Source organism: Rhagoletis zephyria, unplaced genomic scaffold (assembly GCF_001687245.7).
Source record: "Rhagoletis zephyria isolate East Lansing unplaced genomic scaffold, Rhagoletis_zephyria_1.1 Rzeph_scaffold_08670, whole genome shotgun sequence".
In the NCBI taxonomy this organism is placed as follows: Eukaryota; Metazoa; Arthropoda; class Insecta; order Diptera; family Tephritidae; genus Rhagoletis; species Rhagoletis zephyria.
This window is the reverse complement of record NW_016165750.1, coordinates 5,570-19,440: the sequence shown is the minus strand read 5'-3', so window position 1 is coordinate 19,440 and position 13,871 is coordinate 5,570. Positions and strand designations below refer to the sequence as shown.

Here is a 13,871-nt window from a genome sequence, read left to right as displayed (position 1 = left end):
TACCACAGCCGCTTCAGAAGCATTCATCATACCACTGAACGACGCGGTCGAAACAAAAGTGTACACCGCTGATGCGCCAGAAGCAAAGGATTTACTCGCAGCGACTGTGAAAAAACAACCGCCCAAGCGTATACAAGAGCTAATAGAGCAAGCGGCAGAAAATGAAGCGACCGCTGTTAATTTACAAAATTTAGAGGAGAAACTCGAGAAGGCCGAAGAACGTCGAAAGGAATATTTGCAACAGAAAATTGAAACCATACAAAAAACAACACAAATGTTGACAAGAAGTAGCAGTGGAGAATTGTTGGAGAGGGAAAAGCAAGATGAGCCGGATGTTGATGGCCAAATGGAGAAGGAGCACAAAAATGACAATCATGCTGAATATGGCGAGGGGAAAAAATAGTATGTTCTTAATTTGAAATATGTATGTAGTATTAGTATGAAGTAGATTTTGTACGGCATGAGAAAGCTAAAACGCCTAAAAATATGTTTAGTTAAATATTCGATAAATTCAAAACAGTGAAAAACAAAAAATTATTTATGGGTTTGTATGAGTAAATGCGCTTACTTGACTACACCCACCAAACAATTTGTGTTGCCGGCAATAAGAAAACGTGTCGCCCTCGGAAACAAATTTATTGCCGGTAATATTGCCATCGAATCGATTTCCTATTACCGGTCGCTCTAAAACGTCCGCCGAAGGCAACTCGCCTGGGTGAGTCGTTTTCTTATTACCTGAATGAGTCCTTTTCTTATCGCTTTAGGCGATATTTGGAATAATTTTATTCTTCTTAATACTTCATTTATTTTTTTGTATACCAAATTGCAACTTACAATCGGAATTAATTAATTTTCTCGCTGTGAGACTTCCTATTTTTTCAATCTTGTCCTTGGACATAATTTAAATGCTTTTGGCCAATGCTATTGACGCCATATTCATAAGTTTCCGAATTTTTGAGAACTTTTTTTATTCAAAATTGACATGAACGAAGTGGTGTTGCCGATTTGTCACCACAGCAATAAATCGGTGAGTCGCCAATTTGTTGCCATTGACGATTGTTGCCTATTTTTCATGTTTTGCATGGTGGGCATAAACTATTTAGATGTTAAATTTTTTTGGCACAAACAATAATAAAGTTGTGAATATTAATAATTTTAAAATCAACTTAATTACCAAATTTCATAGTCACATTCCATTGCGGCGAACGTTCGAAAATTACCTTCGATAGTCAATATGAATATTTTACTGAAATCGATATTATAACCAACCTTATTTTTCCAACATTCAAAGTATTTATATTGGCAAAGGGTTTAAAAAAGTGTAAGTTAATAACTGACGGACGAAAAAAAGGCTAAAAACTATTATTATTTTTTTTTGCTGATATGACACAGATGTGAAGTTTATGAAAAACATTTTTATATTTCACATACATGCGTAAAGTACATATTGTTACCTTAATTCACGAAAGTTCCTAACCAACTCGTTTTCGAAACTGCGTTTTTTACAGATTTTGGTAGGATCTATTAAAATACACCTTCAATGAAAGTTTTAAAGTGCTAATACCAAAAACAACGTAGTTACATGCCACCTTTTAAAAAGCCCTACCTGTTTTTTATACTCTTTTTTATAAAGCTTTTGCTTCTCCTGTAAAATAAAAAATTTATTGGTTGGCATTTGTGAATTAAGCTAACGATATGTACATGCATATAATTTTTAAGAATAATTTCCATAAAAAAAATAAAAGTTACGCATATAGGAGTCATACACTAGCCGACTCTTTTCCAGATGGTGTACATATTACAAAAAAATGTCTTATCGAAGAAGGCAGTAGCTATAGCGCTAAGCAGGAACATAAATTTTAAAATTTTATTTGCAAAAACGACAGTAGGTTAAAGAAAACCATGATAAAAACATAGCAAGGTAGAACCGTTCTCTCAAGTTGTCGGCCATGATTTTTTTTTTGAAGTTTGCCAACATTTTAAAATCATATAAAAGTGAAAATAAAAAATTTAAATTGTTCAAAAATTGTTGTTGCTTGAGATTGAAAATGAAAATGTGTGTGTGAGTTTGTGAGTAAATTTAAAAATTAAATTCCCTATAAACATTTTGGTTGAACGTTCGAAAAGTACCTTCGATATCCAATGTGCATATCGAACTGAGAACGAACTTATAACCAACCTTGGTTTTCCAACGTTCAGAGTAAATTTGAAATACACTCGAAATGGGTTCGAAAAAAAATTAAAACCATAGTAACAAGAGAGAAAGTGAAATCCAGCTCATTCTCGAAGGAAAATATAAGACAATCTCTCTCTCACAATAAAATTTCAATTCGATAATGGGCTGGATTTCGAATTCATAATGAAGGGAAAATACATTGGATAACGAAGGTGCCGTTTTGCTGGAGAATGCCTTAGTTCTCGAATCGAATACTAACCTATTGCACATTCGTTATCGAAGGTAAGACTCGAAAAAAAGATTGGTTTTCCAATCAGTTTCGAATTGCTAACCAAGCCCAATGTTTATTGGGTTGTTTGGAAACGTCAGAAATTTTAAAAGTGACTCTCAGCGGTTCTACCTTACTATATTTTTATCATGAAGAAAACGACATGAATTTTCATGAAAATGTTTAGTAAATTAATTTCATAACTTAAGAATAGAACATCGAACCAAAAAATTGGATAAAATTGTCCAATAGAACGTGTACACCAGTTTGAAAAAATTAGTTTCGAGAAAAACGCAAAAGAATATTTACCTCCTTTCGGCGCCTTTCCTCCACACTTATTTCTAACTGCTGTAAATTCCAAAGTACTTGGCATTTCGGAAGCGCTTAAAATACTTTTCAGAATATGAAGAATTTTGTAAGCGAAAAAATGTTTAAATTTCTTAATTTTATCAAAGTTGTATAACCTGTTGATGCTGTTTAATCGCCAAATTTAGTTTGAAATTACTCAAACGCATTTGTGTTTTTAGAATTACTATGAATGACATCTGTAAATAACGATCAATTATAATCCACAAAATTTAAACACAAAAAATATTTTGTTTGATCAACTACGAACGCACAAATAAATATGATTGAATTTACAAAAAAAAATGCAATAAAAATTACCAAAAAATCAAAATAACGAATTTTTCCCGCCTCTTATGTAACACAGCAATATAATTCGTAAAATTTTTTTTTAATAATTTCCGAAAAAATCAAAAATTGCGAACTAAATTTTTTTTTCTAAAAAAAAAAATAAAAATAAAAATATTTTCCGGCTATGCTCTCTTAACCCATGATGGTCACTCTTACTATTATCTATTAAAAACACTAGCCAACAAAATTCTGCGGCACTGCTTTTAAGAACCGATTCCTAAAGGATTTTTACCGTAGTTTAAGAATCTGGCCTTAAAATTATTGTTTAGCTCTAGTTTTCGAGATATACGGGATTAAAAGTTTCTTAAATGGAATATTTTGCAATTTTTATCTTTTGTAGTAGAATAAGGATGCAGTGTGGAATCTTTTGAGCAGCATAAAAAGAAAGCGTAAGTGTCGCCCCTTTATCACAAGAGATGAGAAATTATGTTACCCAAACAATAGTCAAAAAATATTTTTTTTATAAAAATTTTGTATTCAAAAATGTGGCGAATGCACCCTGAAAAGTCATAAATTATAACATATCGATACCATTTATTTTTTTTTAATTGTCTTAGCAAGTCTCCAATTCTAATAACGAAAAAATAAAAGATATGATAAAATGTCCAATTTATTTATTTTTCGAGTGAGTTTTGGAGTGAATGACCATAAGGACATACATACATATTTATGTACTTACATTTCTAAAATTATTAAAAAAATTCGAAACATTTGACAGGTAAATTGAGCTTCTAAAAGAGAAAGGAATTTGAATCAAGGAATTTGATCAAACAATAAAATTGTTATTTTTGGAAACAAGCCTTTGAAGCTCAAAGGTAAATATTTCAGCTTTTATTTTATACTGTTCAAAAAAATTTATTCGACGTCTATGCCTTTCTACAGAAGTTCAAAACATTAAAACAAATGTCAAGGATAAACGCCGATCTTCGGTTTAAGTTGTATATTCAAGCAAAGATCGGCGTTTATCCTTGACAGAATCAGAAGGGGATCGAGCACGTTTACAAAAGTTTAACGGGATAGAGAACTGCAACGAGTGTTGATACGACCAACGGCGAATACAACGGAGAACGACGCAGAGCATCTCAGCGTATTGCGCAGAACAACGACATCTAGGGAACAGCGTGTTAAGGAACCAAAGACGGAGAACGGATCGCACACAAACGCTCAAAACGACAACGGTACAGACAAAATTATGGTAAAATTAGCCAATTTGAGTGTAGCGCAATTGAACACGTTATTGCGAGAAAATGATGTGTCGGTTACTGGAAATAAAGCACACAAGGTGGCCGCACTGATGGCAGCCCTTGGTACAGACGAGGTAGAGGTACAAGAATTACCAACAGTGGAGCCTTGGGAACAACCGTTCAGCCAACTTCAGGAGCTTGTGTTAAGTTTAGCAAATTCAGTGAAAGCAATAGAAGTTTCGCTAAAGCCGGCATTGACGACACAAGATAGCACAGACGGTGATCTAGCAGGCACAGTAGATCGTTGTCAATTGAATAATAAATTTCTTTTCTGAATATAGCAGTTTCCTTTTAACTTTTCTCTGATTCATATGTAACCTTTGCTTGAATATACAACTTAAACCGAAGATCGGCGTTTATCCTTGACACAAAATTGAGTTTTGACACTTTAAACCCCAAATACGTGCCTCTAAAAAGCTAGAGCCAATTAAATAATTTGGTGGACAAATTCGGATTCTACGGAAAAAATTAAAAAAAAAACCAATGGCAGTTTTGCCGCATGCACTTTTGTTGAGCTGTGTTATCAAAGCGTTTTTTTTATAGGCATAAACTCAAATCTAGTGTAGAATTTTTGGTTTGGCATCACCGATCTTCGAATCGGGTTTTAATCCACTTTTAAATTTTGGCATACAGCCTTATCATGAGTTTCATTTTCCCTGAACCGGTTCACTTTTCACTTTTGGTTTCCATGGTTTTACTATGGGCGAGTAACAAATTTTCGGGTGAACCTTTTTTTCATGCGAAACTCATGATAAGGCAGATAATGAAAAACAAAAGGGAATATCATGTAGCCGCAAAGTTAGCCTGGGGTCCATTAGATCCACTGGATGCACTGGATGCTCTATAACCACTACTACAAAATATTTTGGAATTTACATATATAATACAAAGTTTTTTTCATTTGACATTGCATTAGAGATATTTAAACAGTTTGAGTTCCCAGCACACTAAAATTAAAAATAAATTGATCTAAAATGAAACGACATATTTTTGATACTCTACAACGGATAATAGAGCTTCGTTCCAAATTACATTAGCTTCTTACCCTGTACAAAGTATCAAGCAAAAACAGTTTCGATAATCGCAAAAAAACACACAATAAAAAACAAAGCCAAAAACTGAGTATAGAACTTTAACCACAACTGTTTTTTTTTTATGTATTTTCCATTTTTGAACTTTTATTTGAACATTTAGATCTTGAAGTTTACGCTTGTTTGCTTCGAATTATTTACAGTACTATTACTAAAACCATTTATCGCCAACTGCACAATGTTCTAAGTCAATTTACATATATACTTTTTCAGCTTTATCTTTAGTGTGTGCGCGTGTCTTCGTTTTTCGTTACTATTTTGACTGTTGCGTTAGACAAACGATCAATAGTTCGCATATATGTATGTATGTAGGTAGATACATATGTATGTACATTTTGCAGTTGTCGTTTAAACTATTGTTTTTTTTTATATGTACTTATATGTCATTCCCTTTGTTGTTGTGTTTGGCTTTATATTTAATGCCATTTTATAACTATTATTATTATTTTTTTTTTTGGTTTTGCGTTTAGCAAAAGTCGACTATTTAGTTTTCTCTTTCTTCGCACATAGGTACATACATATGTTGTTCTTGTAGTGTTTGCAAAGTCAAATATGCATAGTTTCTGTTTAGTTGCAATATTAAAGTTCTGTGGTGGTGGGATTGAATACATATGTACATATACGAGTGTGCTTTTATATACCGTTCTTATACGTGTTTTTGTTTATTAAATACATATAAAGTAACAAATTCCGCTCACTCTGTTGCAATTTTTTTGTGTGCTTTTCAACTGAAATGTATTGTTGTTGTTAAGTATAATATTGTAATATTAACACTTAATCGATATTTTAATTAGCCTTTGTCTTATTGTGTTGTGGTAGATCGCAGTTTGTGTTAAACTGAGAAGTTTAATGAATATGAGTTAATTACTATAGTTAAATTTTTATTTGTATAACAGAATTTCTAAATGATAAATGTCTTTACATATGTATATATGTTATTGTACTAACTATTTCTTATGTAGTTGTGTTACCAAATTGATATAGTTTTATTTTGTAAAAATATTTATATTACTATTAATTTTCAATTGCAATATCGTCGCTGTCTTTGCAAAACCGATTATCATACGGCACTCCAATTTTAAAGGAGTGCGAAAAAACGTATTTTCTTTAAGGCTATATTTCATCTGTCTGTGTCATTTTACGAATTTATTTTTGGGATGATATTACATATTTTTTGTAGAAGCTCGCTGCCTGGAGCTCAGGGTTACCAAATCTCGTTTTTGCCACTATGGCAACTTAGGCGGTTTTGTAAAGGCATCGACGATATTGTGAAGTGAAAGGACAATGAGTGAGGCAATCAAATGGGTAAGAAACTTTAAAACATTGTTTAGAGTTGGTCAAGGGTTTTGGAAAAAAGCTTTTAGGTATGTGTGATACACATATTGGCATCATCAATGTAAAAAATGAGCCCAGGTTTGCAATTTTATAGAAGAACAAGCGTCGCCTAAGCACTTTCCCAGGACCTAATTAGCACTGAAAGCACAGAAGAAGTGAGGAATTTTTGTAAAGTTGCGTAGCATAAGCTCATCGGGCTTTTGCGCAAAGATGCGAATAAATTTAATTTTTTAAGATTTGGCTTCGAGGTATGGCAAGAGGATGTATCAGAGAGCTTGGTTAAAAAAAAAAAAAACATTTCCAAAAAGTTAAATAGGGGATACAGCATTAATGAGATGTTAAATACAAACAATACATATATAGTGGTGCCCAAATATTTTTCTTCTGTTTACTTAATGTTTTTTATTTTTATTTTTTTTTATAAAAGTTTATCTGGTCATACAACATACCCCATGTAAATTCAATTTCAAACTTTGTTCAAAAATTTAAAAAATTCTGCAAATTTTCACCAAAACTTCAAACTTTTTAATCAGAATAATGAGAAAAAATTCAGGCACGCAGTGAAGACCATTTAATTCTAGTGCAATGAATTGCAAGTCTCGAGCTGATAAAAAATCCCGTAGAACTAAATGGACTACAAAACTGCATACCAAATTTTTTTTAAAGATTCCGTATACAAAGTTTGAAATTTTGGAGAAAATTTGCAGAATTTTTATAATTTTTGCATTAAAGTTTGAAATGTGAATTGATAAGTGGTTTGTTGTATAACCTGCTAGACTTAAAAAAAAAATAATAAACATTAAATAAACAAAAGACAAATAGCCAAACCTAGTCAAAATATCGTACTCCTATTATTTTGTGGACAGCTGTATTTGTTCATGAGTGTGCAACACCAAAAAATGTTGCAGGTTCTTCCCCGGGAATTATAAATTTTTTTAGTATAACTGTTGTGAGATAGATCGATTTGAAAATACCTCCAAAAAATATCATTATTTTATTCGATTAATGAACTTTTTAAATATTTGTATGTAGAACTTTTAAGCTCTTCTATCATCGGAGATGAATGTTTAGAAAAAATGGAGGTGTTTTCAAATCGGTCCTCCTCACGTTAATTTTAAAATTGTTCCCGAAATATTTTGGCGCAAGTCTTAAAATATCATACATTTCATATTTCCGATGGAAAAACAACACCGATTTGTTTTGTATAAAGAGTGATACACCCTAATGTACGTATGTTTTTCTACGTACAAAATAAGGACATCCACGACAATTTCAAAATTAAAAAAAAAAATTTAGGAGTCGCTACACAAAAATTCAACCAAATTTCGACATAGACCAGTTATGTTTAACTAAGCGAATTTTTGAATTTATGTATATGAATAAATTTCAATAATATATATTTTTTTAATTAATTTTTTTCAAACTCTGGTAGCAATTACTAAAAATTTGTTTAAACTTTTGAAAATTTCGTGGATGTCTTTTTTTGTAGGTTTTGGTATTTTTAATATGGATATTGTACGTACATACATATATGAAAAGAAGCTACGTATGTATGTATGTACATAGAATTGTACTATGTACTAGTATTTACACACATACATAAAATGAAAACCAATTTTTATAATCAAAAATTTATAACTCTGTTGTGTATGAATAGTGCTTTATTTAAGCTCAGCTACTTATGTATGTATGTGTATTCGCTGTTTAGGAACATTTCAAAAAAATGTGTTGCAAATTAAAAGAAAAAAATTTCAATCAAATAAAATCAATTAAAATATAATAAAATAAGATAAAAAATATTATATATTTTATAAGACGAAATATAATTCAATAAATAAACTATGCATTTGAAGCGGTTTGAAATAATGTTCATTTACTTAAGTACCGATAAAGCTGCCGTCTGAGGTTTAAATTCCAAAATTATATTTTACCAATGTCGGCAAATTATTCTCATATCTAAAAGATGAAATGCAGACAAACTGAAGAATTTCGAGATATAAAGTGTCTTTCTTTCGAAAGTACGTATGTACATAGTTTTTAAATTGCGAAAAGCGGTATTTGATATTCAATTTAACCTAAAACTATTATAAATTGCATGCAAGTTGAAATAAATTTATCAGAACTCATTTCATTTCTGAAATTGATTACCAAAAAGCGGCGAGAGGTACTTTCTGGTTGCTCAAACGGTAAAATAGAATTTCCCTTTCTCAATTCAACAAAAAAAATCATTGGAAACGCACACGTATTGCCACGTTAGGCAGGAGAACCGCAAAAAGGAGAAACAGCTAAGGTAAGATTAAGTCTAAAAATATGTACCACCTAACTATAAGCAAAATGTATACCAATTAGGGTTGGGAGTTCTATCCGAATTTTTTGAAGGTATTCGAATATCTGATTCAAAAATTTTAACATCCGGATATTAAAACTAAAACGTATTATAAAAAATGGTTTCAAGCTCTATATAATTGATGCTAAAAATGAAATTGAAGCTCGAATTTTAAACAGCATTGCCTGATGGTCACATTGAAGAATTTACAAAAAAGAAAAATGTATAAAAAATAATGAACTAAAATCCAAAAACTTGAATGATTTAAAACAAAAATAATCAAAATTAAGATCTTGCCAGCTGAGAAAAATCCTTTAACAATTAAAATCGATTTTCATTATCATGAACTATAAATGATTGGCAAATTGCTGTTACGAAAGCAAATTTATCAAACAAAGGTGTCTAACAAATAGCCAATTGTTCCAGCAGCATTCTGTAAACTTATTCCAGAAATATCGGAAACACTTCTAGCCGTGTAATATTTTTTTTTAATTATTCTTTAAATATCTTTAATATTTTTTTTTTAATTTTTCTTTAAATATCTTTAGTTTCATGATTATGATGAGATAATTTAATATTTTTATCCGAAATTTACTAGGTCGAGTGAAAACTAACCAGCCTCAACTGAAAAGGAACACAAAATTGTCTAATCAAAGATGAAAAAAGAAAAATTAAATAAAATTACACTCATACGGTTATTTTAGCGCAGCGCCTAGAATATTTTCCGATATTTCCCACTGTGCGCTAGTCTGAGGGTTCGATCTTAATGCAAGAAATGGCGACGGAAGATTATGACAGCCTTTATTCGTAACACAGCAACGATATCGGCCTGAATGAACATTGGTAAGTGCGAATAGCTCTAATATTCGTAACACGTAAGCACAAAAATAGTAGTGAAATTATGTAAATTAAAAATCAAAAAGTTAAAAGTAATAAAAATCAAAATAAATTTGATTTGTTTGTTGAGCTAGGACACTGTATTCATATTTAGTATGTATGTATATGGAATGGCATACATATGCATGTAAGCATGCATTCCCACGAAACGGATTAATCGTATGTTTACATTTGACTAATGGAGTTTTCGTGCATAAACATACATACATATGTACACATATATGTGGATACACCCACAAAGCATGCTATTTTTCAAGGTATACAAACAAACGCATATGTATGCATGTGCTCACATGCACATGGAACATTCACATACATATGTAGTATGTATGTACATACATACATATGGTTGTTGTCTGCATGCAAGCGCGCGCATTTATATGCATTCGCACAATGGTGTTTTTCTTCTTTAATTTCATGGGCCAACGCCTGTATGTATGTAATAGGTTGCGTATGTACATACATATGTATGTAGCTTTTTTTATTTATGCATATATTTGTATGTGCATGTATGAAGTTTTGTATGTGTTTAGGAAGTTTTATATGTACATATGTATTAATTTTCTAGTTACGCTAATGATTTGTTATTGTGTTTAATCTTGTTTTACATAGTATGATTTTACTCCAAACATACATCTACATTTTCATTCTCATTTTTCTATATTGATTTAGTGTATTTTATATTATGTATGTATGTAGTTAATGGTTTTTCTTTCAAGTTTTGCTTAGTATTTAGTATGCTAATTTCCATTACATTCATTATTAGTTATTATTCATTACATTTACGAGTATTTATTAAAAAATCAGTACTTTGGCGGTATAAAATTCTTCCTATTGCACGAATACTTATAACAAAATGTACACAAAAATAAAGGAATCAAGTCTTTCCAGATAACACAATTATCCTTACATAAGGTCCTTAGGTTAAATGTTATTTTAGATTTTATGTTGTGTTAGTTTCTTTTTTGGGATTTTAGTTTTTTTGTTGGTGCCAAATTAATATGGTTAATCTAAGTGATACAATATGTATTTAAATATACTAGCAATATCTATGTATACGAATATCTACATGTTGGTACAAACGTCGGGGTTCCAACAAATCAGTGAGCAACTGCTGTATGTGCTTACATAGTACATATGTATGTCTACGTACAATACATAACGTCAATAATGTGTAAATACAATAAATAAACTGGAATACTTAAACATACAAACTCTAATATATATTTACTCAGCATATTTCTTAGTTATTCCCGCCCACAAATTTTCTCAAATTTTTACTCACATCTCACAGTACGCACCTTCCTTCCTTCACTATCATTATGTTTTAAGTTTTGAATTTTGCTTCAGCTCAAATAGGCCCGCATTACCCTCCCGCCGACGCATCAGCGTCCCCTCGGCAGGCCTCACTCAGTTGTACACGCCACGCGTCATGCCCTCCCTATTGCGTGTGTGCCACTTGCAGGTGAGTATGCGTATGTACGTTCTGCGGAAGGATGCATTGCAAAGCGCATAACAAACCGGATTTATAGTTGAGTTAATGTAACAAAGCGCATAGAAAAACTCCCACAATTCATTGGGAATGCAATCGGAACATGTGGTGAGTGGCTTGATTAGCACCAGTATATTGTAAGGTGTCCAAGTGATAATGAAACTTAGCAAGATGGCCGACAATGTTTTCGCTGCCTTCGATTCTTGTCGCTTCTCCTGTGACTTCTTCTTCTTCTTAGCCGCTGCACGCGCTGTTGCATGCACATTTTTGCCCAATTGTTTGGGTATGATTTTCGCATTGAGCGGTATGCGTACATCGTGTGCAGCATGAGACATGCGTCTTCCCAACGGCAAACTGTATTCGGAATCACGCGACGAAAGTGGCCGTCTTGGTGGCGGTGCACCACCACCACCACCAGCCCCACCAATGATTGGTAACGACACATCTTCGTGTATCATTTTGATCGATGGCGCCTCTGGGCCATTGTTGGCGCTTGCCCCATCCGAGGGTAGCCGTATTAGTATTGTATAAACGGAATCTTGACTTACCGAACGCGAAGCGATGCGATTATTGCCAGGTAGGGAGCGTGAATCACGCGCCCCCGATGCCGAAGAGATCTCTTGTAGCTGGGAGAGTGGTGTCNCGACTGAAAAAATTCGGTACAGTTAACATTCATCAACAAATGTTACTTGTTTTTAGGCAGATTTCCTTTTAGTTACATACGCAATTAAAGCTTCAAATTACACAAAAATTAGTTAAGAACGAAATATTCTTCTTTGGAAGTAAATGCAGCGATTAGTAAATAAACTCGCCAGGAACCATTGCTGTCTAATTTAATGAAATACACGAGTCTTTGTATGTCTTTTGGAGTTATTGATATATTTTTTTTTTGTTCTTCATACGAACATACGAGTAACTGTTCATGGCTGAAATACACTCGGAGGTTTGCCATTAACAATCAAATATAAAAAAAACATATTTCTTTTCATAAAAGAACTCGATACTATATATATTTTTTTAATTGTCTTCAATCCCCCTAAAAAAAATTGGCTTCCTAAAAGGGTATATTTTTAGTTTTCTCTAAACCGCTCTTTTGACACTTGACGGTTTAACAGCTCTATTCCCACACCAATGGAAAAAAGTCATGCCTTTATTATGCCTACCCTACTTTTTTAATACCTACTAAGTCACATAAACTTAACTGTAAGGGCACTAGTGATGGTAATTGTTATGATGACCTACTGAGGATGTGACAATGACGAAACAATATTTAGTTTCTGTGCCACTGTTTTAGTCGCAGTAGCTAAGACAATAGTCATCCGATGAGTTTTGTCTATGGCGTGGAAAAAGGGATGAAATTGTCGTTTTTACACCACAAAACTTATCTGGCCATGTTAAAGCCAACCAGCGTGTTTGATTAAATTGAGTATGTTGTGGACAGGTCAGAGATATGCTTCTGGTATCGTATTCCTGCTCCTCATAAAAACGGGTCATATGCAAAGAACGTGATCCACTTCTTTCTGTTTATTTTCGTTCCTGTAGCTTCTACAGAATTTGGTGTAGGTAATGCCCAGCTTTCTGTCGTGCGTGCAAAACGGCCAATATTCAGTGAGAACCGCTACTAGCCTAGCGCACTCAGGTCTGGGGCTATCTAACAAAATCTTTTAGGGTTGTATACGAGCCACATATGTTTCACTATACCGCAGCCTGACGCCATACGCCCCCTTAGGCTCTTTTTCAAAAAAATATCTTGGAAAACAATTTTCCAGTATATACATATGTACATACATAGAAGTAGATCCGGTCCTCAATTGAGCCCAATGCGGAACTCCCACTGTCTAACTCAACTGTTGTGCTCATTTTCGGGAATGTACTTCGAGCTGACTACTAACTGTGTTCAAAAGAGACCTAGACTCCTTACTCAGCTCTTCGACTTAATGGGCGACCGTTGTCCGATAAAATGGCGACAGCGTATGTTTATAGGTCATCGATCTCTTATATCTAACTTAAACTCGTTTAGATAGCTATTTACCCAAAATCCGATGGTTCCTCTAGCTCATATGGAAAATCATCGGAATCTTCACGTCCTGAATGCCACCACGCGATGCACCACTCCTTGACGCCACCAAAGCATGAATATGGCTTCTTGATGGTATTAGTGCTTTTGATCTGTAGGAAAACAAGTTACGAATTAGGCGATGTAATTTAATGTTATACAAGAGTTGCCACGAGTTTGCTTGAAGCTTTTAATTTGTAAACAAAGCTTTCATTAAGATATGTCTTTTAAAATGGTAGTAGCTCTAGCGAAGCAATTTTTTCTAACAAAGTGATGAAAAAATTCGAATG

At 32.9% G+C, this 13,871-nt stretch overlaps 2 protein-coding genes across 2 annotated transcripts in view; one reads left to right on the top strand and one right to left on the bottom strand.

Annotated features, from left to right (window-relative positions):
* Positions 1–8: 8 nt before the first annotated feature.
* LOC108375240 (uncharacterized) lies at positions 9–542 on the top strand (the record flags this gene model as incomplete). The annotated part of the gene is made up of 1 exon (XM_017631343.1): positions 9–542. A coding segment is annotated over one exon (395 nt), but the record flags the coding sequence as incomplete, so codon positions are not given.
* Positions 543–10,522: 9,980 nt separating this feature from the next.
* Positions 10,523–13,871, bottom strand: part of mAChR-A (muscarinic Acetylcholine Receptor, A-type) — a 5,358-nt gene continuing 2,009 nt past the window's right edge. Inside the window, exons 3-5 of the mRNA XM_017631342.1 lie at positions 13,558–13,699; positions 12,245–12,258; positions 10,523–12,171 (exon numbers count right to left, since the gene is read on the bottom strand). Coding sequence (XP_017486831.1) covers positions 11,444–12,171; positions 12,245–12,258; positions 13,558–13,699 — 884 coding nt within the window. The 3' untranslated portion in view covers positions 10,523–11,443. The remainder of the gene's footprint in view (positions 12,172–12,244; positions 12,259–13,557; positions 13,700–13,871) is intronic.